The 24589-nt window shown below is 38.3% G+C and overlaps 1 protein-coding gene across 1 annotated transcript in view; it reads left to right on the top strand.

Annotated features, from left to right (window-relative positions):
* The window catches only part of Su(z)12 (Polycomb protein Su(z)12), a 953568-nt gene that overhangs the window by 885262 nt on the left and 43717 nt on the right, over positions 1-24589 (top strand). The window contains exon 14 of the mRNA XM_090377077.1: positions 13215-13294. Coding sequence (XP_090233203.1) covers positions 13215-13294 — 80 coding nt within the window. The remainder of the gene's footprint in view (positions 1-13214; positions 13295-24589) is intronic.

Here is a 24589-nt window from a genome sequence, read left to right as displayed (position 1 = left end):
ACCCTGACTTCTAATCTCTCTTGGCACAAGCACATTACAAATATTGCTTCCTCTGCATCTAAAAAACTTGGTTTTCTCTTTCGCTCTCGGCGTCCAAACAGCTGCTCACTCTGTATAAATCGCAAATTCGCCCTGCCATGGAATATTGTTCCCATATCTGGGGTGGTGCCCCCAAAACCTCTCTCCGGCTTCTTGATTCCATTCAGAAGAGGGCAGTTAGGTTAATTAATGATTCATCTCTAACAGTGTCTCTCCACTCGCTTTCTCATAGACGCATTGTTTCTGCTGCGTACCTCTTCTACAGATACTTCCATGGGCACTGTTCTTCTGAATTGGCTTCTATAATTCCTGCTCTCTCTTTCAAAACAGTCCGAACACGTGCCGCCACCAGCCAACATCCATTTACTGTCCAACTTCAAACCCACAGAACCAACTTTTCATCTTCTTCATTTATTCATTCAACTGCCGTTTTCTGGAACAACCTTCCTTCATACGTATTTCCTGAAAATTACAATCTACAGAAGTTCAAGTCCAATGTCAACAAATATCTTCTTTCGCCTTCTTAACCTCAAACCCAAGCACGGTACTAAGTACTATAGGTCCTAATACCTCTCGTGTTTGGGGTTCACATAAAAAAAAAAAAAAAAAAAAAAGCTGCTGTTACAAAACTACATGTCCAGAGCAAGAAAGAAAAAACCATTTTTCTCTATTTTTTGTATTTCTGTTACTAACACTTGCTACTTTACACTTGGTCACACCAGGCATTGTTCCTGCCTCCCTGTGGCGGGGTCGGAAACCTTGGCAGAACGGTTAATCTGCCAAGGGTCAAAAGGAGCAGAAACAGATCCTAATAGGTTTCCGCCTTTACAACCGACAAGCTCTCAGCCAAACACAGAAACCAAACATGACATGTTGCAACCCAAGAGGTTTAAAACCAATTTCTCGGCCACAGATTTTCCTGCATTTCTCATAATGCACTCTCTTGCAGATCAGCCTCTCAGTGAGCTGTCTCTATTCCTTATCCTGAAATATCTAGAAAGTCTGGCAGGATCTCCTATGACAATCAAGACACTGCAATTATTCAGAGAAACTGCTATATATTACAAACTTAGCTTGAATTCCAGTAAAGGTTTCTTCTCATGTAACCCTAATACATCTAAGAGTGTTATATCCAGCTGGGATCTATTGAATGTCACGGAGGAGGAAAAAAGCCCAAGAGCTTCAAGATCCAAATGTCATTGCTGTGAAAAGAATTATGGTTAAGAGAGAAAATACACTCATGTCTATGAAGAATATTATTCTAACCTTTAACACACCAAATCTACCATCATCGATAAAAGCAGGCTCTCAACTTTGCCACATTAGACCTTACATTCCTGATCCATTGAGATATTTTAAGTGCCAAAAGTATGGCCACTCTCAAACGGTGTGCAGAGGAAACCAAGTTTGTCCCAATTGAGTGTGGGTCCTTAGACCACACTCAAAGTGATTGCTCGGCAAAAGAAATGGCCCACTGTAAAGGAAACCATTCTACTTATTCAAGTACATGTGGCAGATGGAAAACTGAAAATAAAATCGTGAAATATAAGATTGAAAATAAAGTAAGCTTTCAAGAAGCAAGGGAATTAATTGTTCCCACTATGAATAAACATACATATGCCAGTATTGTGAAAAAATATCAATCAGTGGCCACCCAAACTGATGTTACAGTCCCTTCAAACACTTCAATCTCTGACTGGGCTTGGACTGTTCTCTCTCAGCAACAGCCAAATATTCCTAAACAGTTGAACCAGGCAAGCAATACTGCACTTACAGTACCAGATAATCTCCTTCTACTCCCTTATTGATTGCTTCTACATCGAATAATTGAAGCTCAAATTTAAAAAAGAATATCCAAGAAACATCTGTGGATAAAATTTACTCATCCAGACAAGAAGACTCAATCCTAGAAATATATGTGGAAGAAGATATGGACACCAGTCAGCCATTCTTCTCAAAAAGACAAACCAAAGCCTGAATGCCATAAGCCAGTCACATTAAAGAAACAGTCAGATACAGCTTCTTCTACTAAACACCAATAATGCCTTACATTATACAGTGGAATTGTAGAGGATATTGGAGCAACCTTAATGGTATTCAAGTCTTAATTACCCGCCACTCTCCAGTTGGTTTCTGTCTACGGGAAACCTACCTAACTTCTCAAATTTCTAGTAACATAAAGAACTATTCTATCTATCAACAAGATCGTAATACTTCAAATGCCACCCGTGAGGGTGTAGCCACCTTGGTCAGTACAAAGATCCCGACCAAATTGTTTTGCAAACTATAATTGAAGTTGTCATACATTTAATTGCCCAGATTGCATTAATACTGGTATCAATCTATCTCCCACCAAGTCATGCCTTCTCTTACCAAGATCTTGAAAACCTGCTAATGCAGTTACCTTCCCCTGTCTGCCTCTTGGGGGTTTCAATGGCCACCGCCCCTTATGGGGATCGACTAAATTAGATAGATATGGCTGACTAATTGAAACCTTTCTGGAGAAGCAAAACCTTACTGTTTTTAATACTGGTGCACCCAGTCACATACAATTACCAACTGGACAAACTTCTGCAATCGATCTATCAGTATGCTCCCTGATTCTCTTTCCAGTCATGGACTGGTCCACTGTGGATGATCCCATGGGAAGTAACCATTTTTCAATTGTTTGCTGGCTGTTCACTACCCAACCATGCAGGAAATGGAAATTCTCTCAAGCCAACTGGGTCAAATTTCAATCAGCTGTCAGCCTGGATGAGAAATTTATACAAACTCAGCCAATAGATGAAGCCACAGATTACGTCACACCTATTATCTGCAGCTAAATGCTCAATTCGATTGACGAATCCCCCTTCTCAATGGCACCATAACTGTTGGTGGAATGAATATTGCACAAAAACAAAAGTCAAAAATTAAAGCATGGACTTCATTTCATAGATCCCCAACCACAGTTAATCTTATCAACTATAAGAAGCTAAGTGCAAAAGCATGTCTCGCACAAAGACAAGCCAAGAAGAATACCTGGTTTCAGTTCGCCTCTGCAGTAAACAAAAATACTAATTCCGGGTTAATATGGAAGAAGATTCAACAGATTTCCGGCAAGTCCTTCGGTCCTTGAGGTTGTCACAGACATTCTCTCAGATATGCCAGACAAGCTGCACTTGCTACTTGGGAGTCTAAAACGCTGATGGAACTGATATTTGGGTGACACTCAAGTCAAGTGGACCCAATTTTGGCGAAGTCCGGATGGTCTGTGACAGCCAGATCCTCTGCTTACACTTTCACGATGGTGGGACTGTTGGTAATCCTGGGTATAACCTCCATGCACAAGCACATGGTGGGTGACCATCCAGGTCTGAACCAACGTAAGCAGGGGTCGAGGTGTGGCACCCACACCACATGAAGGGATGCCATCCCTCTGTGTTACCAGGCAGTAACACAGAGGGGTGTAGATGACTCTCATCAACCAGTGCAATACCACCACTTTGCTTATTGGAGGCTTGAAGTGGTGGAACCCATGTTTAGTCTCCAGCACTAAGTTCTGGTCAACCCTTCTCCATCTCTTCCATCATGCAGTATGATTAATGACCTTTGAAGTTAAGATGAACATCGTAGCGAGATCCAATCTTCCTTACATTTCGAGGGTACAATTCTAAAACGGTAGTCACAGGCTGGCCGCTAGTTAGTACACTGGACCGAACCTATTGGTAACTTTCTAAGAGACTTCCTGATCAGCTAGTGTATAATCTTGCTACCTCTACTCTGCTATGTAGTGACTGGAGGGAGTCCGAGTAGTGTGTATGCTGCGGGGGAGCATTTTCGAGGCCACTTTATGTCAAGGATCTGGGTATATTCTTACCATGTATATGCATATCCAAAAATTTCATGTCCCACGCTCTTTTTCTTATTATTAAATACACCATGAATTGTCAAACTAATAGAGTAAGCTTATCTGCAAAAAGGTCCAAACCTCCCAAGCAGTTCCTAATTCATTTCAGACATATACATGGTCTCAATTCTAATCTCAACGATGTCCATTTCCACTTGCAGTCTGCCAAACCCCATGTACTTTTTCTGACTGAATCTCAGTTATCCGTTGATTCAACTACTGCTCATCTCAGTTGCCTAAATTATTTGCTGTATGATTCCTTTCGCCTCAAAGGTGGTACTTGTGCATATCTCTGTTCCAATCTTCTCTGGCTTAAAATCTCTCTACCTCATTGTGTCAAATTCATCTGTTTTCTCTCTCTCTCTCTCTCTACTATTCTCCCAACTCCATTAATCACTTGAAGCTCTTTGACTTCCTCTCTTTGCAACTTGACTTTCTCCAGTCCAACTTTCTTAACAGGGAGGTAACATTCCTTGGTGATTTTAATGTTCACAACTCCAGGTGGCTCCCATATTCTAGTCACACTGACCCAGCTGGTTGAGATGCTGAGGCTTTTGCAATTACTAATGACCCTGCATAGATTGTTTATTTACCTACAAGAATACCGGACAATCCTAACCGTACAACCAACATGCTTGATCTTTTTCTCACAAACAACCCTTCAAGGTACACAGTCGAAGTGAGAGGTCCTTTAGGCACCTCAGATCACAACTTGGTGATTGTCTCTTCTCCAATGGAGCCTTTATCTCATGGCTATTCCCAACCTCATGTTGTTTGGCATTACAAGAATGCAAAATGGAATGACCTGCGATTATGATAATGACTTGTTGGATTACTATTTCAAAACTTCTGATGTAATGTTTGCTCAGACCATGTCAGTGAAATTATTCTTGCAGGAATGGAATCCTTTATCCCACACTCCGCTTTAAAATCTCATCCTTTATATAAACCTTGGTTTTCCAATAAATGTGCTAAGGGTGTTCAGAGAAGAACATTGCATATCGTAATTGGCTTGTTTCTAATTCTTCAGTTACATTTTCTGCCTACACCAAAGCTTGCAACAATTGTAAAGCAGTCCGAACTAGTTTGAACAGGCTAAGAGTAGAAAACTTGCTTCTTGCCTGAATGGTAGCCGAGCATTCTTGTCTCTTGCCAAATCTATTGCCCACAACTTTTGCCCAAGTCTGCTCCCACCTCTGTCCAAACTAGGTGATTTTATTGTCACTTCAGCTAAGGATAAAGCTGACCTGCTAGCATCCCATTTTTCTTCCAACTCATGTATTAATGATCTTGGTAAGGCACCTCCCATCATTCCCAACACACTCCATTCATTACCTCCTGTAGTCTTCCGTCAAAAGGATGACAAATGGATTTTGATGAATCTTGATGCTAAGAAAGCTTCTAGTCCCGATGATATTTCTCCACTTGTTCTCAAAACCTGTGCTCTGAACTTACTCCTGTTCCTTGCCGCCTTTTTTCACTTTCTTATTCCAAATGTGTTTTTCCTGCTGCTTGGAAATTTCCCCATATCCAGCCAGTTCCTAAAAAGGGTGACAAATCCCTCCCATCCAATTATCATCCCATCGCAATTTATTCTACTCTTTCTAAAGTAATGGAGAAATCAATTAACCGCCAACTCTTAAACTATCTAGAAACCTTCCGTCTGTTCAATGATCGCCAGTATGGATTCTATCAGTGTCAATCCACTGGTGATATTCTGGCTTTATGTTACCCATTTATGATCTAATTTAATGGAAAAGTTTGGTGAAACACAAGGAGTTGCTCTTGACATCTGAAAGGCTTTCAATTGTGTTTGGCATAAATGTCTTTTAAACAAACTTCCATCTTATGGTTTGCAAACTGTTTTTTGTAATTGGTTATCCAGTTTTCTCTCTGATCAATCACTGAGGGTGATGGTAGATGGCTCTCTGTGTTCTAACTTCTCCACTAATGCTGGTGTACCCCAAGGTTCAGTTCTTTCCCCCACTCTTTTCCTCTTGTATATTAATGACCTTCTTCCATTGACTGGAAATGCTATCCATAGTTTTTCCGATGATAGCACGTTGCATTCCATTTTGAGAAACCTTGTCCTGCTCAATCAGCTTCAACTTCTCGAAAATCTGCTGCCAATTCCTTAAATACCGATCTCCAGATAATTCTCCAGTGGGGCAGAGACAACTTAGTTGATTTCAATCCTTCTAAAACTCAGTCTTGTTTTATATCTCGCAAAAAGGATTCTTCTGCTCCTATGTTTATCTTTGGGGATTACACTGACTTCTAATCTCTCTTGGTACAAGCACATTACAAATATTGCTTCCTCTGCATCTAAAAACTTGGTTTTCTCTTTTTCTCTCGGTGTTACTTTTCTTTCAAACAGCTGTTCACTCTTTAAAAATCGCAAATCTGCCCTATCGTGGAATATTGTTCCCACAATTGGTGGTGCCCCCAAAACCTCTCTCAGGCTTCTTGATTCCATTCAGAAGAGGATAGTTAGGTTAATTAATGATTCATCTCTAACAGAGTCTCTCCACCCGCTGTCTCATAGACTTACTGTTTCTGCTGCATGCCGCTTCTATAATTCCCCGCTCTCTCTCTCTTTCAAAACAGTCTGAACACGTGCCACTACCAGCCATCATCCATTTACTGTCCAACTTCAAACTCACAGAACCAACTTTTATCTTCCTTGTTTATTCATTCAACTGCTGTTTTCTGGAACAACCTTCCTTCATACGTATTTCCTGAAAATTACAGTCTACAGAAGTTCAAGTCCAATGTCAACAAATATCTTCTTTCATCTTCCCAACCTCCAACCCAGCCACGGTACTAAGTACTATAGTTTCTAATATCTCTTGTGGTTGTGGTTTACATAAAAAAAAAAAAAGTTTCCAACCATCCTTTCCCTAATTCTTTCATGGAATAGGCAAGAACTCTCTTCTCCTGTGGACATTGCAAATGCCTTGGGCATAACCTTTGCCCAAGTTTCAGTGGCATCAACTTACTCTCTGGATTTCTAGAAAATTAAGACCACAATTGAACATCGATCCTGAACTTTTGAATCTCAGTACTTCTTCCATGTAACCAACTTCTTTAATATTGTGAATGTCTACATGCTATCAAAACATATTGAAGAAAAAAATTTAAAAATACTGCTGGCCTTCTATAACCGAATCATTCTTGAAAACCTTTACCCCACCTCTTAGGACCATGCCATAGTTCTGTCCTCTTTGAAACCTGGAAAAGATCCTACCAGTCCATACAGTTACAGACTAATTTCTGTCTACAGTTGCCATGTTAATTTACTTGAAAAATAATCCTTAATCGACTTAGCAATAGTAAAGGCACATGATGCAAGAAAGCAAACAAGCTTATATAGCATCAGCCAAAAAAAAAAACCTTCTCGTTTCATCCATCCACTTGCTTCAAATGTTTGGCTAGTTCTGTCTTGAATCTATTTAAGCTCTCAACTTCTGTTTTTTGTTTGTTATTTGGTTTTTAGGAGCATTAGCAACTAAGGCCATATTGCTCCAGGGATATGCGGTGGTCATTCCCTGACCTTTCCGCATCCTCCGTATTTGGTGGTCACGGGCTCGAACGCCGGTCTAATCAAGAAGCGTGTACTACGCAGTGCTGCTCCTGCCCACCTGGCTATGGAGGCACCTCTCAGCTTCTACAACAGGTGGAAGTTTGTTCCAGCAAAAGGCTAAAGGCAAACTTCGACACATCTATCCTACAACTGTCTTTCCTCAATTTGAATTTATGCTCTCTCAAGTGATTATTCTGAGCAAGAGGAAGAACTTCATCAACATTGAGCATGCTCAAACCATTCAAAGCGTTATACACCTCAATCAGATCAGATCACCTCGCAGGTGCCTAGTCTCCAGACAATGTAATTTGCAAAACTTAAGTCTTTCTTCGTAAGAGCAACCCTTTGTTTCATTCACTAATCTTGTTGCTCTTCTCTGTACTTGTTCCAGCAGCTCTACATCCTTCTTAAAATGAGGCCTCCAGAAACTTGTTTGGATCATAGAAATGCAACATCTTCTGATTAATAAGCTGCATGGCTTGCCAGAACAGGTCCTCCTCAGATCTCATGATCAAAGCTGAGTCTGCAATTCATAATGCCTTTGTAAAAAGATGAACATCTTGTTATGGTTTCCATAACAAGACGTTCATGACATAGAGAAGGCATGTGACACTACCTGGTGTCATGGCATTCTCAATGACCTCCATGCTCTTGGTCTACGAGGCAACCTGCCTATATTCATCAGACATTTTTCAGATGAAATACCACAAGGGTCTGTACTGAGTATAACCCTTTTTGCCCTTAGAATTGATTCCATCACAAAAGAACTTCCAAATACTGTTGGCACCTACCATTACGCTGTCGATCCCTCTATTTTTTGCCATTCTCAGAACATGAGATTCATTGAACGGCAATTGCAGATATCCCTGAATAAAGTCCAAAGCTGGGCACTGTACAGTGGCTATTGTCTGTCACAGCATAAAACTGTTACAGTCCACTTTTGCAATAAATGTAAATTACACAGATCCTGAACATCAGATGCTTGGGATTAATCCTTGACAGGAAGTTAAATTTCTTTGAGCACATTAAATTTGTGTGTACTACCTGTCACAACAGGTTGAACATACTAAAAGCTTTATCTGACCTGTCTTGGGGAGCAGACCATACATCTTTGTTGCTCTTATAAAGAGCATTGATCAGATCCCGTTTCGATTATGGTGCTCCAATCTATGGTTCTGCCTTAAAGAGCACTTGTTGTGCTCTTTCGGGCTGGATCCTATACAGCATTGCGGATTGCTCTTGGCGCCTTCAAGACATCTCCTACCTATAGTTTATATTTTGAAGCTCGTGAGGCCCCCCTCTTTGCTTCCACAAGAAAACACTACTTCTTAAGTATGCAGCCCGAATACAAAGTTGCTGTCAGCATCCTATTGATCCATTCCTCTTTAATGCACCACTGCAAAATCTGTATAGAAATAAACCCAGTAAAATAAGACCGGCAGGCTTACATCTTATTGAATTAATGCAGAGTTGGAATGTTCCTATTTTCAACAGGCAACAATTAATGAATTACTCCCAACCTTGGTCTCCCACTCTTCATTTAACTTTTCGATACTTATCCTCACAAGTAGGGAAAGAATCGTCTACCAACACTCAATGTGAAACAACTCCATGCAAGCCATATTCAGAAGTACACTGATTTTTTGCCAATATACACTGATGGCTCGAAATTGCATTCAGCCATTGGAGCAGCGGCAGTACACTTCCCTCTAGTATCATTTTGGCTGCCCTTCAACCTGAGTATAGCAACTTCTCTGCAGAACTTCATGCAATAAAATTAGCTTTAAACAACCTGAATCTACCCATCTCTAAAATACGTAGTATATGCACTGACTCCCTCTTCTCAATTGCAGCAATGAAAAACTCCTCCTACAAGGTTCACCCTGTGTTAAATCAAATCAGAAGACTCGTTACAAATTGAAGAATATCATATCAGTGACCTTTTGCTGGATGCCAGCACATTCGGGGATAATGGGGGAACAAACTTGCTGATCAAACGGCTAAAAATCCATCAACTTTTGATTTAACTGCCATTCCAGTTCCAACCTCTGACTACAATCACATCATATAAACAGCATGTCTCACAGTGTCAAGAGCTCTGGCACACCCAAACCATAATAAACTCTACCAGTTGAAACATGATCCAAAGCTTTGGCACTCTAGCACCAAAACAGTGCAAAGAGAAGAGTGGTACTTGCACGGTCCTGAATTGGACCTACATAACTGACTCACCTCCATGTACTCACACACGAAGCTTCTCCTCAGTGCTTATACTGTTCAGCAGATTTAACAGTCAAACATATTCTGATTGACTGTCCTCACTACCAACAGGACAGAACATCCGTCCTGTTTTCCCTGAGAAATCTACGAGAACCAATGACATTACAACATTTTATTGGAGATAACGCAAACATCAATGAGTTTTTCTCTTATCTGCAAATAATTGGACTATACGATAAATTCTAAAATATCTCTGTAAACAAAATCAAGTGGTCATGCCTAAATTTTGTTTTTAGCATTTTCCTCTGAATAGGCGCATTATAGCCACACAACTTATGCACCATTAAACCCAACTCCCGTAACACACAACTATACCCCTCACTTCTTCCCCCAACGGCACAGTACTCCCTCTACTTTGAGCCCTTTACTTTGCTAAAAGATTAACGATAGGAAATCCACACCTAACCCATACGTTTCTTCTCGTGAGGGATGCCCCACCTTGATGAACGTATTGCACGTTACCACTTACAGTCAAACATATACCCTTAGATTGTATGTGCTATTCCCATTTCACAAAAAAATACTTCCCACTCAGTTACGATTGCAAGAACCATTATTCACATCATTGGAAAAAGTGCTGATCTAGCCAAACTATACCTTCCTTAAACAAACACACATATATGAATTTGTCTGATGCCAAACTGACCAAATTATATAGGAACTGGCACGTTTTGGTCTCGGCTGCCCTTGTGCCCTTAAACACCCATATCAATACCTGAGGCATGATTTCCATTCAAATTCAATAATGACACTACGCACCAGTTATGCTGCAGAAATACATATTATGATATCAAGTTTATGTTGTAATTATTACATTTGGAGTTAATGTTATGTGTAATACATTATCGAGTTTGCTCTGTACCATTAGGCTTGTAAAGTTATAATATTATTATATTATAATAATGATTTTAAATTTTATTATAAAAGCTAATAAAATTTCATTTTAATGCCAACCTACATGATTCAAACTTTTTAGATTCGTATTTACCACAATTAAGACAATTTCCCTACCACACCCTACAGCAGTGTTTCTCAAAGGGTGTGCCGCAAAAATTTCCAAGTGTGCCGCGAAATTTAGAAATTTCTTCTTCTATGACTACGTAGGTGTGCCGCGAAATTTTTCTTCTTTGGAAAATGTGCCACGAGAGTAAAAAGATTGAGAAACACTGCCCTACAGTATGATGTTAAAAGATACAATATTCGCTCAAAATTACTGATATAAAGTTTCTGCATATATTAAGTTGTAACTTACAAAATCTCTACCAAAATTTAAAAATGAACTAATGAACATGACTAGAATTATAAAGCTGTTTGAAGAGTATGATTTAATATACTAATTAGGTCAATAAAATGCAAAATTTTTCAAAAACTTATCTATTCTCAGGAGCATCAATTTTTTGATGATACTTGGATAATTCCTGCCAGACCACCCCACACAGGCTTCCGTTTTTGAGGCACATTGAAAAAACCTCTATAACTATCTTAAGACAGCTAACTGTTACTTTGGTATTCATGTCCAAGATTTACTAAGAGAATTGCACATCACGGTAGTCAATATGGCTGAGTCGTTGAGGTAGTCACTTCATCCTGGCATGCTGAAGTACCATTATGACACTTCTCTCTATTAAAAATTGAGGAAAGGCTGCCGCCACCCCCCCCCCCCACATTTCTTCTACTTACAACTTTCTGCTGACTACAAAGCCAAATACAGTCAGTTCTGCTTTAATGCGCATTTTTACAGCACAAATTTGCTCCAACACAATTGATATATTAGGGAACGATGCGAGTATAATGCGATTTGCGCATTAGCTCACATTTTTCTGTTTTAACAGAAATTTCATGAGGCATGTAGCATGATCAGAGGAGCATATTTCTGGGGATCACTACCATAAAACAATAAAAACAATTTGCAGTTCCTTGTTTATTGGACTTTTCTGTTAGTGCAATCGAGTAGTAAACTCGATCTTATTGTGATGATACCGATAGCTGGAATTCTGTTGGTTTTTACATTGTTATGGTGAAATGTCTCCCATTCCATGAAATCTCCAATCATATAAAAAAACATAAATTTTCGGAATCTTCTCTTCATTCCTATCTTGTAAGCTTTAGAAATTTAAAGTGGTCAAGGTAAATTGCTATATTTACTGGAATTTTTATTTATTTATTAGAACTTTAAGGTGTTTAAACCTGTGTTAGAAACTTTATTGGGTTTTTAACTTTTTTTAGTGTTTTACTTAACAGACTGGCTTTTTTTTTTTTTTTTTTTTTTTTTTTTTTTTTTGAGTGCTCTGTCCCTATCCCTATTTTTCCCATAAGCCTTGCTGTTTTTAATATGCAAAATACCATAGCATGGAGATTTTTAGGAACATATATACTGCGTTATAGCAGGACTGATTGTATTCTGACTCCTTGCCTGTGTTTACCAAAGACTGGAAGTTGGTCATTGGTTGGGTCCTGCCATTTCACTAGAAAACACTATATCTGAAAAGTTTCTCAACAAATACAGCATAGTTATACCCTATAGAATTTGCCTCGGAACAACAGTGAAAACCATTAAAACTTTAGTGAATTACTGAAGATATTTGGTGTATACAGAACTCTGTAAGTAAACTAAGGCTCTATCGAGAATGAGATATATTTTTATCTTATCTCATTCTCTATCCCAAGCCACATTTGTATCAAGGGTAATGAACTGGCTGACACTGCAGCCAGATAACCAAAACCCAGAACCACCATAACTTGTTAGTTGGTGTACAGACTACAGGAAAATAATAATACAATAGATTACTCTCCCAATGGCAACGATCTTAACATGGGTAGGTCACAAACTAACAATATTGGTTAAAGCCTGTAATCAGAAATTGGCAGTCTAGTCCATGCAGAAACTGTAGGGAGGAATTGTTATTTCTCTCCTATGAAAACAATACGTTCATTCCTGCAGTGGGCAGGCGACTCTCATGTGTGAGACCTTTTTAACTATTCAACATATTTTATCTGTGTCCAGATTTATAATTACAAATGTGTTTTATTTGACTGTGCTTAGTCATCTGACTGACCCTTATTTACTCGGTCAGATTTTATCCAACAGTGACCATATGTCATCCATTTTTTAGATATTTAAAAATTATTAAGCCTTCCTCATTTAAAATGTAGCTTGCTGTTTTTTTATATATATATATATTTTTTTATTGTTATCTGTTTTTATATAATGACCTAATTTGTTAGGTCACTATAATCTTGTTATCTTTCATATGACCTGGTTTTTGCTCACTATAGCTTTAGTTGCTTGCCAATGTGCAGCAAAACCCAAACCAGCCAACCAACTGAATGTGACAGACAGTTTCTAAACATTAAAATGTTTAAGCATGTTTCTTAAAAATCCATTTAAGAAGAAAAAAAATTATATGCAGATTTATATTTCAGATGATAGATGAGTTTACAGATGTAAATGAAGGCGAAAAAGAACTAATGAAAATGTGGAATCTGCATGTAATGAAATATGGGTAAGCAAACATTTATTGTAATTTAATAACTATATTATTCTTTTTTTTTTTTTTTTTTTTAGTACGTAGTGCCGTGCTTGGGTTGGAGGTTGAGAAGATGAAAGAAGATATTTGTTGACATTGGGCTTCTTCCTTGCACCATACAGCTAATAATAATGAACTTCTGTAGACTGTAATTTTCAGGAAATACGTATGAAGGAAGGTTGTTCCAGAAAATGGCAGTTGAATGAATAAATGAGGAAGATGAAAAGTTGGTTCGGTGGGTTTGAAGTTGGACAGTAAATGGATGTTGGCTGGTGGCGGCATGTGTTCGGACTGTTTTGAATGAGAGAGCGGGAATTATAGAATCCAATTCAGAAGAACAGTGCCCATGGAAGTATCTGTAGAAGAGGCATGCAGCAGAAACAGTACATCTATGAGACAGCGAGTGGAGAGACTCTGTTATAGATGAATCATTAATTAACCTAACTGCCCTCTTCTGAATGGAATCAAGAAGCCCGAGTGAGAGATTTTGGGGGCACCACCCCCAGATGTAGGAACAATATTCCATGGCAGGGCGGATTTGCGATTTATTTATACAGAGTGAGCAGCTGTTTGGAAGAAAAGTAACGCTGAGAGCGAAAGAGAAAACCAAGTTTTTTTAGATACAGAGGAAACAATATTTGTAATGTGCTTGTGCCAAGAGAGATTAGAAGTCAGGGTAACCCCCAAAAGAGATATATCATTTTGCCTAGAAATCGGAGTGTCACTAAAGATAAGCATAGGAGCAGAAGAATCCTTTTTGCGAGATATAAGACAAGACTGAGTTTTAGAAGGGTTGAAATCAACTAAGTTGTCTTTGCCCCACTGGAGAATTACCTGAAGATCTGCATTTAAGGAATTGGTAGCAGATTTTCGAGAAGTTGAAGCTGATTGAGCAGAACAAGGTTTCTCAAAATGGTAAGTGGAATGCAATGTGCTATCATCAGCAAAACTATGGATAGGATTTCCAATCAATGGAAGAAGGTCATTAATATACAAGAGGAAAAGAGTGGGAGAAAGAACTGAACCTTGAGGGACACCGGCATTAGTCGAGAAGTTAGAAGACAAAGAGCCATCTACCATCACCCTCAGTGAGCGATCAGAGAGAAAACTGGATAACCAATTACAAAAACAGTTGGTAAACCATAAGATGGAAGCTTGTTTAGAAGACCTTTATGCCAAACACGATCGAAAGCCTTTGAGATGTCAAGAGCAACTACTTGTGTTTCACCGAACCTTTCCTTGAATTAGTCCATAAATGGGTAACATAAGCCAGAATATCACCAGTGGATCGACACTGATTCGATCAGTGAATCGACATCAATTCAGAATCACTATGATTATACTAAACACCCCACACCCCAAGAAGAATACCTTATTTTACAGAACTTACTCCTTGCTGCATGTTTCAAGTTATAAAGAAATTAATTGGAAAATCATAGTGAGCATTAAAAATTTCTTAAAATGAGATCCAACAGAGCAGTGGTTCCCAAACTCCTGAGGTCTACATACCCTTTCAGAAATTAAAAATGTTTAGTGAGCCCTTCAAAAATCAAAAAAAAGTTTGCTGACCCCTATATATATATATATATGTATATGTATATACAGTGGATCCCGGTTATTTGGGCCACCGGTTAATTGGGGCAGCCGTTTATTTGGGACAAATCTTAAAAAACAGAACCGAATCGAGAAAATAGCCAGAGTTTACTTTGCTTAATTGGGACAAAATGCCGTTTAATCGGGGCAAGAAACTGCAGCACTGGAGATTACCCTGCGATTGTCTCCGACCGTACCACATAGTTCGGTCGGATTTCTGGAGGTCACAACCATAAAACAATAAAAACAATTAGCAGTCACCTGTTTATTGGGCTTTTCTGTTAGTGCAATCGATCATAAACGGATAGTAAACTCGATCTTATTGAATTTGCGATAATACTGACAGCTGAAATTCTGTGGGTTATTATGGTAAAATGTGTTTATACTTCCTTGGAATCTTCAATCATATAAAAAAAAAATAATTTTCAGAATCTTCTCTTCATTCCTATTTTTAAAGCTTTGTAACTCGTTACTCCGTTCTCACTTGCGCGTGTTGTGTTACTTGCAATTTGTCAACTAGTTCGTATATACATATTACAGTACGTATTAATTATTCCAATTATCACGTATATTCTTCTGAATTTCACTTATATCATTTAATTTTTTAATTGGTAAGGTAATAAAGGGTAAATTTGTGCTTAATATATCTTTACTTTTATAGCCTGTGGATAATATTCCTCCTATTTTCGCTAATTAGAATCACTGTTTAATAGAATTAAAATTCAATTCACAAACATGATCACAATGACCAGCTCTTTCTACACATCGTATAGTGAACGGTACTTTACTGTGGTGAGTTCGTCGTAATGTGATTTGATTGTACAGTGAACTAATTGTAAAGGGGGGGGGATACATTGTATTTTTAACTATTTACGTGAAACTTCGGATAATTGGGGCAGCCGCTTAATCGGGCCAAAATGCACTAGTCCCGATGTGTCCCAAATAACCGGAATCGACTGTATATATATGTTTGTATGTGTCTCTCTCTCTCTCTCTCTCTCTCTCTCTCTCTCTCTCTCTCTCTCTCTCTCTCTCTCTCTCTCTCTCTCTCTCTCTCTCTCTCTCTCTCTCTCTCTCTCTCTCTCTCTCTCTCTCTCTCTGTGTGTGTGTGTGTGTGTGTGTGTGTGTGTGTGTGTGTGTGTGTGTGTGTGTGTGTGTGTGTGTGTGTGTGTGTGTGTGTGTGTGTGTGTGAACACTGGGTTTTCTGAAAAGAAAGTTCAAAATTTTATGTTTAAAACAAATCAACTTTATTCTTAGTTTTACACAAATATATAATAAGAACTTTATTTATCATCAGTTTGCTATACATGGAACAAATAATTTGACCAGTTCGAGAGGGTCCATTTCACAGACCCCGGGTACTGCCTACGGATCCCAATTTAGGAAACACTGCCATAGAGGAAACTGCATCTTTCTCTAATATTTGTCATTTTTTATTTCGTATGATGTGATCAATACACGAAGGAACCAGTTTTTTCTTGCTTCCTTCGTGTATCGTGGCCGGGATATCCAACCAACCAGTTGGTTCGGCACCATCGCGATATCCAGCCCGAGGCGGGAATCGAACCCGCGACCTTTGGGTTGCCAGGCAGGCACTTTACCTACCCGGCTAGCCCGGTCGGCAATATTTGTCATAATATTACCCAATGTTAAAAACATGGGAACCAAGAGTTCAAACATGAAGTTTCAAATACATCTTCAGTTGGTTCTTTAATGGTGGGAAGGAGAAGTGTTATTAATATATGCACCTGATTCCCATGGTGCAACTTGGGCATGTGCATTGAAAATTTTATATTGTTTAAGTTCCATATGAGAGAAAAGGTTTTGAGTAGTTTGTCATTAAGGACTGAAATTTGTGTATAATGTTCAAACCATTCTGTTGCTAATGCTTTTTAAGTGGTCAGTTTATCTTACATAGTGTATTTAAGAAGTTGGGGGGGGGGTCATTTAACTAAGGAAAAAAGAGAGTAAGTACTTCCCTTTGCTTCTAAAACAGATTACATCTAGTGGTATGATATCAAGGTGGATATGACTATACTTGTATTCAGCCTTGTGACACACATGCTTTGCCGTTTTCAATTTACATTCCAAAATGTTTATCTTAAGCATAGAAAGGTCTGCAGCAGTTAATGAACCTATCTAGATCAGTAGAGGAATTGTTGTAATTAACAGTTCCTCTATTAACTTAGCAGTTAACCTGAATGAATAGTTGCAAAAAATGGTGGTGCCAATTTTCTTTTTCTAGAAAAAAAAACATTTGTGTGTTTTTAAATTCTGTTTTGGAGGAAAACCTCCCCACATCTATTCTGTTACCATCCTTCCTTGACTTAAGTTTATGCCTTCTCACGTGTGTATGGTCTCATCAAGAGAAAGAATGCCATTCACATTCAGCTAACTCAGTTCATTGAAGGCCTTAAACACATCAAGCAGATCACCCCCAGGTGCCTAGTCTCCAGAAGATGAATTTGCAGAACTAAAGCCTTTCTTGGTAAGAACACCCCTATGTACACTTCACTGACTTCATTGCCTTTCTGCACCTGCTCCAGCCGATCTACATTCTTCCTAAAGTGAAACCTCCGGACCTGTATTAAATAATCAACATGCGGCCTAACCATGGCCTTGTACAAAGGGATTTAACAACTGCATAAATGACATCCTTAATCACTAAACTCTTTCAGGAAGGCCTTGGATTCCTATGCCTCTGATCACTGCATTAATCATACAGTTCAAAAAAAACTGTCTTTATACTGGCTCTTCGTGGACTTTTTTTTTTTTTTTATTATTATTATTATTAGCCGTATGGTGCAAGGAAGCCTGAGGCTTATGCTGCACCAGCCAAAAAAAATTCCCAAGTTACCCTGAGAGAGAGAAGTAGAAAGGAATCATCAAGAAAGAGAATGATGATGATATCCAGCTCAATGACTTGATTACTGTTAACCACCATGCCAATATTTGTATCATCTGCAAACTTGGACATTGACTGATATACCATCTTCAATATCACTGATAAATACTGAAAACAACAATTTACTCAGCAGTGAACCCCCAGAGAACTCCACTAATAACATCAGTCCACAAAGAGCAGTGTCCATTGATGACCATTCTCTCTATTTAGTCACCTTTATCCATAGCAGTATCTTGCCTGAAATGCTACATTGCGCCAGTTTGTATTTTTATGTGGAACAGTATCAAAAGCCTTTCTGAAATCCAAATATATAATATTAAAATTATTTTTTCATCCAGTTCCTTGGTCACTGCATCATAGTAACCTATCAGATTGGTTAGATAAGGCCGTCCCTTAAAAAATCCATGCTGTGACTGCAATATAATAGCATTCCTGCCCAGATTGTCCTGCATCATTTCTTATTTTCCCTGGAAAAGATGTTAAGCTAACAGGTCTGTGATTACTCATGTCACATTTTTATCCCCTTTTTATGAATTGGGGATACATTTTCATGTCCAGTACATAGGGACCTTCCCTGATCCCACAGAGGCTCTCATAATTATGGCTAATGGTTTATTTACCTTTCTTGCTGCCTCTCTTAATATGATTGGATGGATCCTATGGAACACAAATGCTTTTTTATATTCAGCTTCAACAATTCTTCTCCCTCTTTCTTTCAATTATCACAAAATCATTTAGCTCCCTATTAGAGTTTGATAAACTTCTGGAAGACCCTAAAGAATTACTCATGTGTGAATGTATATTCAGTTTGTCAGCAACCCTTCCTAAAACTGCTAATATAAGTAAAGAAGTCTACTACATTTCTTGACATTCTTTGCCAAAGATTTCTCGTAATCTGCCTTAGCTTGCCTAACCTGCTTTGTTACTTGATTACAGACTAATTTATATCTACCATCGACTTCTGAATCATCCGATCATTTATGCATCCCATGCACTTTTCTTCTCTGCCACTTGTCTCAGTTGTTCATCTGACATTCATTTAGGTCTAAGCCTTGAGCAGTATTTCTTCTTTGGTATGAAAAATCTAGTAGCTTCTATGATTACTTTTCTGAATGCTTCCCATTTAGAATTTTCCTGTTGGTAATCAGTTGGTCCCACTGCATGGAATATTAAAACTGTCTGAGACCAATTTAGTCGCCCTTATAAAAGCAAAAACATTTCCCTTGACAGTAGTTATGTTTTTAATTAAATTCTACATTGTTACACTGTTATCGCTGACACCCAGTGAGTGGGTCTTTTTTCTGCAGATTCTTAATGCAATGAGAATCACTGCTGATAACCAGATGAAGAGTTTTATTGCCTTTTTAATGCTCCCCGTAGAAAACAGTCATCCAAGAAATCCCCAAAAGTCTTGCTAGTGCTAGGTAATTGACAAATTCCCCTTACATCAGAAAATGCCAGGGTATTTAACGGTATTGTCCCCTTTTTTCAGCCACTGATACTATTGTTCTGAGAAAATGTAAACAGGACGCCAAATGCCCCGTTTTTTTAAACCCGCTTCCCATTTTTATTTTCTTTCTTTACCACATGAGGGTCAACTGATGTGTGTAGCATGCGAATGAATTTATTATTTTCTGTGGTGTTTTTCAAAGTATTAATGTGTTGGTGGTGATGCAAACTCTGTAACATTATTTGAAAGGTCCAGTATTTAATTATAAATTCAATTTGTTGACAATAGGTCATGAGATGCCCAAGCGAAAGTGTAGTTTCATGGACACGTTGGCTTGCCTGACCAATTTGATTGGATACTGTGATGTGGTCACAAAGGAACAGGATGTAGGCAATAACTTTGATATTATATATTTGGATCTTAGAAAGGCTTTTGATACTGTTGCACATGGAAGACTGCTGCACAGATTGGAGCATTGTGGTATTGGAGGCAAATTGCTGCTATGGATAAAGGGATGGTTGAGTGGGAGGAGAAAGAGAGTGGTAATCAATATACACTGCTCATTGTGGACTAAGGTTATTAGTGGAGTTCCTCAGGGTTCAGTGCTGGGTCTGTTGTTGTTTTCTGTATTTATAAATGATATTGATGATGGTATATCAAGCTTAATGTCCAAGTTTGCAGACGATGCGAAGGTTGGCAGGGTTGTTAAGGATACTAATGACAGTACACTGCTGCAACAGGATCTAGAAAAGTTGAGAGGTGACAAATGAAGTTTAACATTGACAAATGTAAAGTATTACATATGGGAAGCAGTAACCCCAGAATAATCTACTCTGTGGTACTACACTGACAGTGGTAGAGAATGAAAAGGACCTGGGGGTAATTGTGCAGGCAGATATGAAGTTTTCTGAGCACTGCAGATGGTCTGCAAGAGTAGCTCATAGTGTCTTGTCGATGATATACAGGAATTTTTCTAGCAGTGAGAAGGAGGTGATTATCCCCTTGTATAAGGCAATGGTCAGGCCACACCATGAGTACTGTATACAGGTCTGGAGGCTTCATTTTAGGAAGGATATAGAGCTGCTGGAGCGAGTGCAGAGAAGGGCAACAAGATTAGTGAATGGAACGAAGGGTTGCTCTTACGAAGAAAGGCTTAAGTTTTGCAGATTACAGTGTCTGGAGACTAGGCACCTGCGAGGTGATCTGATTGAAGTGTATAAAGCTTTGAATGGTTTGAGCATGCTCAATGCTGATGGGATTCCTCCTCTTGAAGAATCAGATTCAGAATAATCACCTGAGAGGGCATAAGTTGAAATAGAGGAAAGACAATTGTAGGATAGATGTGTGGAAGTTTGCCTTTAGCCAGCAGGTAGTTGGTTGGTGGAACAGACTTCCATCTTTTGTTGTGGAAAGTTAATAGCTTAAATAAATTTAAGGCTGAGCTGGACAGGTATTTGGCATGAACGGAAGGGTGAAATGGGAGTGTTTTTTTTTTTTTTTTTTTGGCTGATGCTGCATAAGCTTGCTTTCTTGTGTCATATTCCTCTACTAATGCTTAATGCTAAAAAAAATATTCCATTTCCTAACTGAAAGCCATAATGTTAACTCTAAAGTTTTATGCACTGTTTGTACAGCTGAATTTTCTATTGAATGGTGGTCTTTCAGATATTACACAGCACACTGTTAAAAAGAAGCAGCTGCAGCAAAAAGTGCAAGCCGTAAACTAACCTCTTTTGAGACAAAACAACAAGATGTAAATGGTGAACAGAAACGTCTTGCTGTACAAGGAGGATTGCTAGCTTTCCATAATATCAGCATAACCGTTTGTTTAGATCAGTGGATTAAACATCTACCTTCATACAAAACTTATTCTCAAAAAGATTCACATGTGTAGTTGTGAACGTACTAGCTCCTTTTGCATTTTGTGAAGTGATAAATGACTTACATGAGGCAAAATATGTATCTATTACGGTAGGTTCATTAAATCATTCAATCCTGAAGTTGGTCCCAGTTTTTGTGAAGTATTTTATACCTATGAAAGGAATACAAGGGAATTTTTGGAATTAAAAAATCTTGTAGGAGAAACGTCTAAGATATTGGTGGATCACATTCTGTCCATATTGGAGAAATATAAATTAAACAACAAGATAACATTTTGTGGTGAAACTGTAACACCAACTTCCGTGGCATTGTGAGAAAATGTAAGAATAATGTCTTTCATAAGTTAAGCAAGAACACGAAATGAACATCTTGGGAGTATGCAGTGCTGCATGTATCGTGAATAACTTTGCAACAGGATCTAGAAAAGTTACAAGATCCTATTAAATTGGCTGTCAATTTAATACATATCTGCAAATATGTATATGTCAATTTAATGTCAACATATCTGCAAACAAGTGCAGATATGTTGCCAATTGATGTGGAATCATTATTATGTTTTCACTATTAGAGTTGAGGCACTGAAATCCTTATGCAATTTTGTCAAAGTGGAATACAAGCAATTTTTAGGAAGTGTGAATATGAGATGGGCTTTCCTTGCTACCTGCAGTGGAAAGAATGATCGAAATGTTTGATGGCCTCAAACTTTTGAAGGATTTTTTTTTTAATAATCCACAGTGCTTTCTCTGGTTCATGTTCATTCACAGCCAACTTAAAATGTGTAATACACTATCAAAAAGATTGAACGAGATGACATTTGTGGCAGTGAAGTGGCACAAGAACTGATTACCCTGACAGAACAAATTCTCAATAGAAAGGAGCAACATTTTTTTACATCTGCTGTCCTGGACCCCAAAAACCAACCAAAACCAAAAATCTTGGTGTATTTTCAACAGTGTGTCCAAAACATATCCAGAATTGACACAAACATATTAAAAGTAATAGATGAAGACAAACTATTCAGTGAAGTGAATCATATGAAGAATATATGTGAATCTAAGATTGATCATTGGAGGAATTGTGGTGTGACGACTAGCGAGAGGTGGACTGAAGCAATTCAGACAATAAAAATTTAAGACATTAGTTTTGGGAACATAATACACATTGTGAATTTTGTGTTAGGGATACCAGGCACAAATGCATCATTATAGAGGGTGTTTTCTTTAATGAACGTATTTTGGACTGATGAAGTGAACCAGTTGTCCGTTGAAACTGTACAGGAAATATTAATAACAAAAATGGACTTTTCTAAATTCATAAAGGAACAGCCAAACCTTTTGAAAGAAATTCAGTCATCTAAAAAATTTGAAAAAGTTATTAGTAGTGGATATCCTGGTCCATCTGCTCAATAAAGATTTGGTAATTTGACAATGTTGATGTGAGACTAGGACAGCAATAAATATGTAAGTAATCTATGTTAATTTTAATCAAGCTAAACAGTTATGGCTAGTTGGCATGAAACAAGTACAAGAGGATAGTTTTAACTAGTATGACAGTCGATTCGTCAGCTTTCCATGAGTGTCTTTTTGTTTTATAAATCTGGTCACCCTGTATTACATATATCTTATTTGCACAGTGTGCTTCTTGTTTCCCTGACATTAGAGTCACCAACAATGAGGGTACACATGAATGGTCAAAGAATTTCAAACTCATGGGAACACATCAGGTTGCTGGAAATTTTTAGTTCTTTTTAATTAATTAACATACTAAATTGTTTTTGACAAATAGTTTAATAGTCCTGACCATGTTCGTTATTTTTTTATTTTTTTTAATTTAGCTAGTTATTTTGTAAATTACAACTTGTTCGACCAGCTATTGGGGTTTTGGTGCAAATAGCATAGCATGTAACTATGTGGTGCAGTGAAATAATAGGGATCAATTGTGATAAATAAGTAACTCAAAGGTTCTAATTTGTTTTTAGCTAAGAAATTTTATTTTTTTAGTAAGGAATATTTAATGTACAGGTTAGTGCAAATGCATCATTTTAGTACCCATCAACCTACAAAAATGGTTAACCTGACTTGACACCTGGATCCAGAGTATGTACTCAAATATATATATATATATATATATATATATATATATATACACACACACACACACACTGGTGTTCAAAGAAAGTGCATCGCCTAGGAATTTCACGTTTCTAACTTTTTTTTTGCGATGGTAAGTTACATTAATGACTAGCATCACAAATAGAAATATAAACAGAGATATTTATTAATAATTAAGGCAAAGCTAAGTAATATTTGACAGGTGATCTCAAAATATTCCAAAATGAGCATTTGCAACCTTTATACAACTGTTTTGGTAAACACGACAATTACAGCTGAAATGTTATCAGAAGCCCTGAGTTTGCTTCAGTTTATCATTCTAAATGGAAAACAAAATAAAAAGTTCACCAGATGCAAACTAATATTTAGTTGAACCGCCTCTGGCCCTGATGACAGCAGCACATCATCGAGGAATTGGCAAGATCAGTTTGTGAAGATAATGAACTTGATAGATCGTGGTTCCAAACATGAATTATGGCTTCCTGAAGTTCACAACGGGTCTTTGGTTTCTTTCTCGCAACTGCAGATTCCACATGATGCCAACAGTTCTCTATAGAATTCAGGTCCGGGCTCTTTCCTGGCCAGTTAAGAGTTGTAATGGACCATTTTTTCACTTGTAACAAATTTAAAAACCTTAATATCAAACGTCTAATGCAGAAATGAAGCTAAAGTAACTACAGAAGTTCCTACTTACACTTTTTTGCCCAATGACAAGGAGCGGAGTCGTCCTGAGAGATGCAGTTACTTGGCAGCTTGACATGGTCTCTAATGGTTGTCAGCAATTTCCCTTCCAATATATAGCCAGGTATCCATTGGCATTTTTGGAACCGTTTATGAACTGCAGGTGACATACTCTGTGATACGAAATGCACCCCATATCATTTGGCTGGTAGGAAATTTGGTCGAGATTCAGTATCGGGTACAGTCAATGAGAACGGCTCAGAAGGGCTGTGAATGAAGGCAGCCGGCTCCACCCAGTGGGCGGAGTCAACTGACGTCTAGACGATCACAACTGACACAGGTGCCACGCAGTGCGTGTCACCTTGTGCGCACCTGTTACTTGTGGTGTTTGATATCGCGTGGTTGCGGTGTAATCATCAGTCTTCTCGGTGTAATCTTTTTTTTAATTACATTCGTAATTTAAAAAAATCATGCTTATCCGAATTGAAAGGTGAAATTAAACTAGTGGGTGATGGGGCTGAACCCCCGCTCAAACGGGGGTCTGTGGGTAGAGCCCCCAGAAAAAAAATTTTGAAATGTCGACTGATGAAAGTGACGTGGCCACTCTCCCCCTCTTGTTACTTGCAGAGTTCGGATGTCATGTGGTTGCG

The sequence above is a fragment of the Mastigoproctus giganteus genome, chromosome 7 (assembly GCF_048544385.1).
Source record: "Mastigoproctus giganteus isolate SK-2022 chromosome 7, ASM4854438v1, whole genome shotgun sequence".
Taxonomy (NCBI): Eukaryota; Metazoa; Arthropoda; class Arachnida; order Uropygi; family Thelyphonidae; genus Mastigoproctus; species Mastigoproctus giganteus.
Note: the sequence above shows the minus strand (reverse complement) of the source record. Positions and strands in the feature narration are given on the sequence as shown.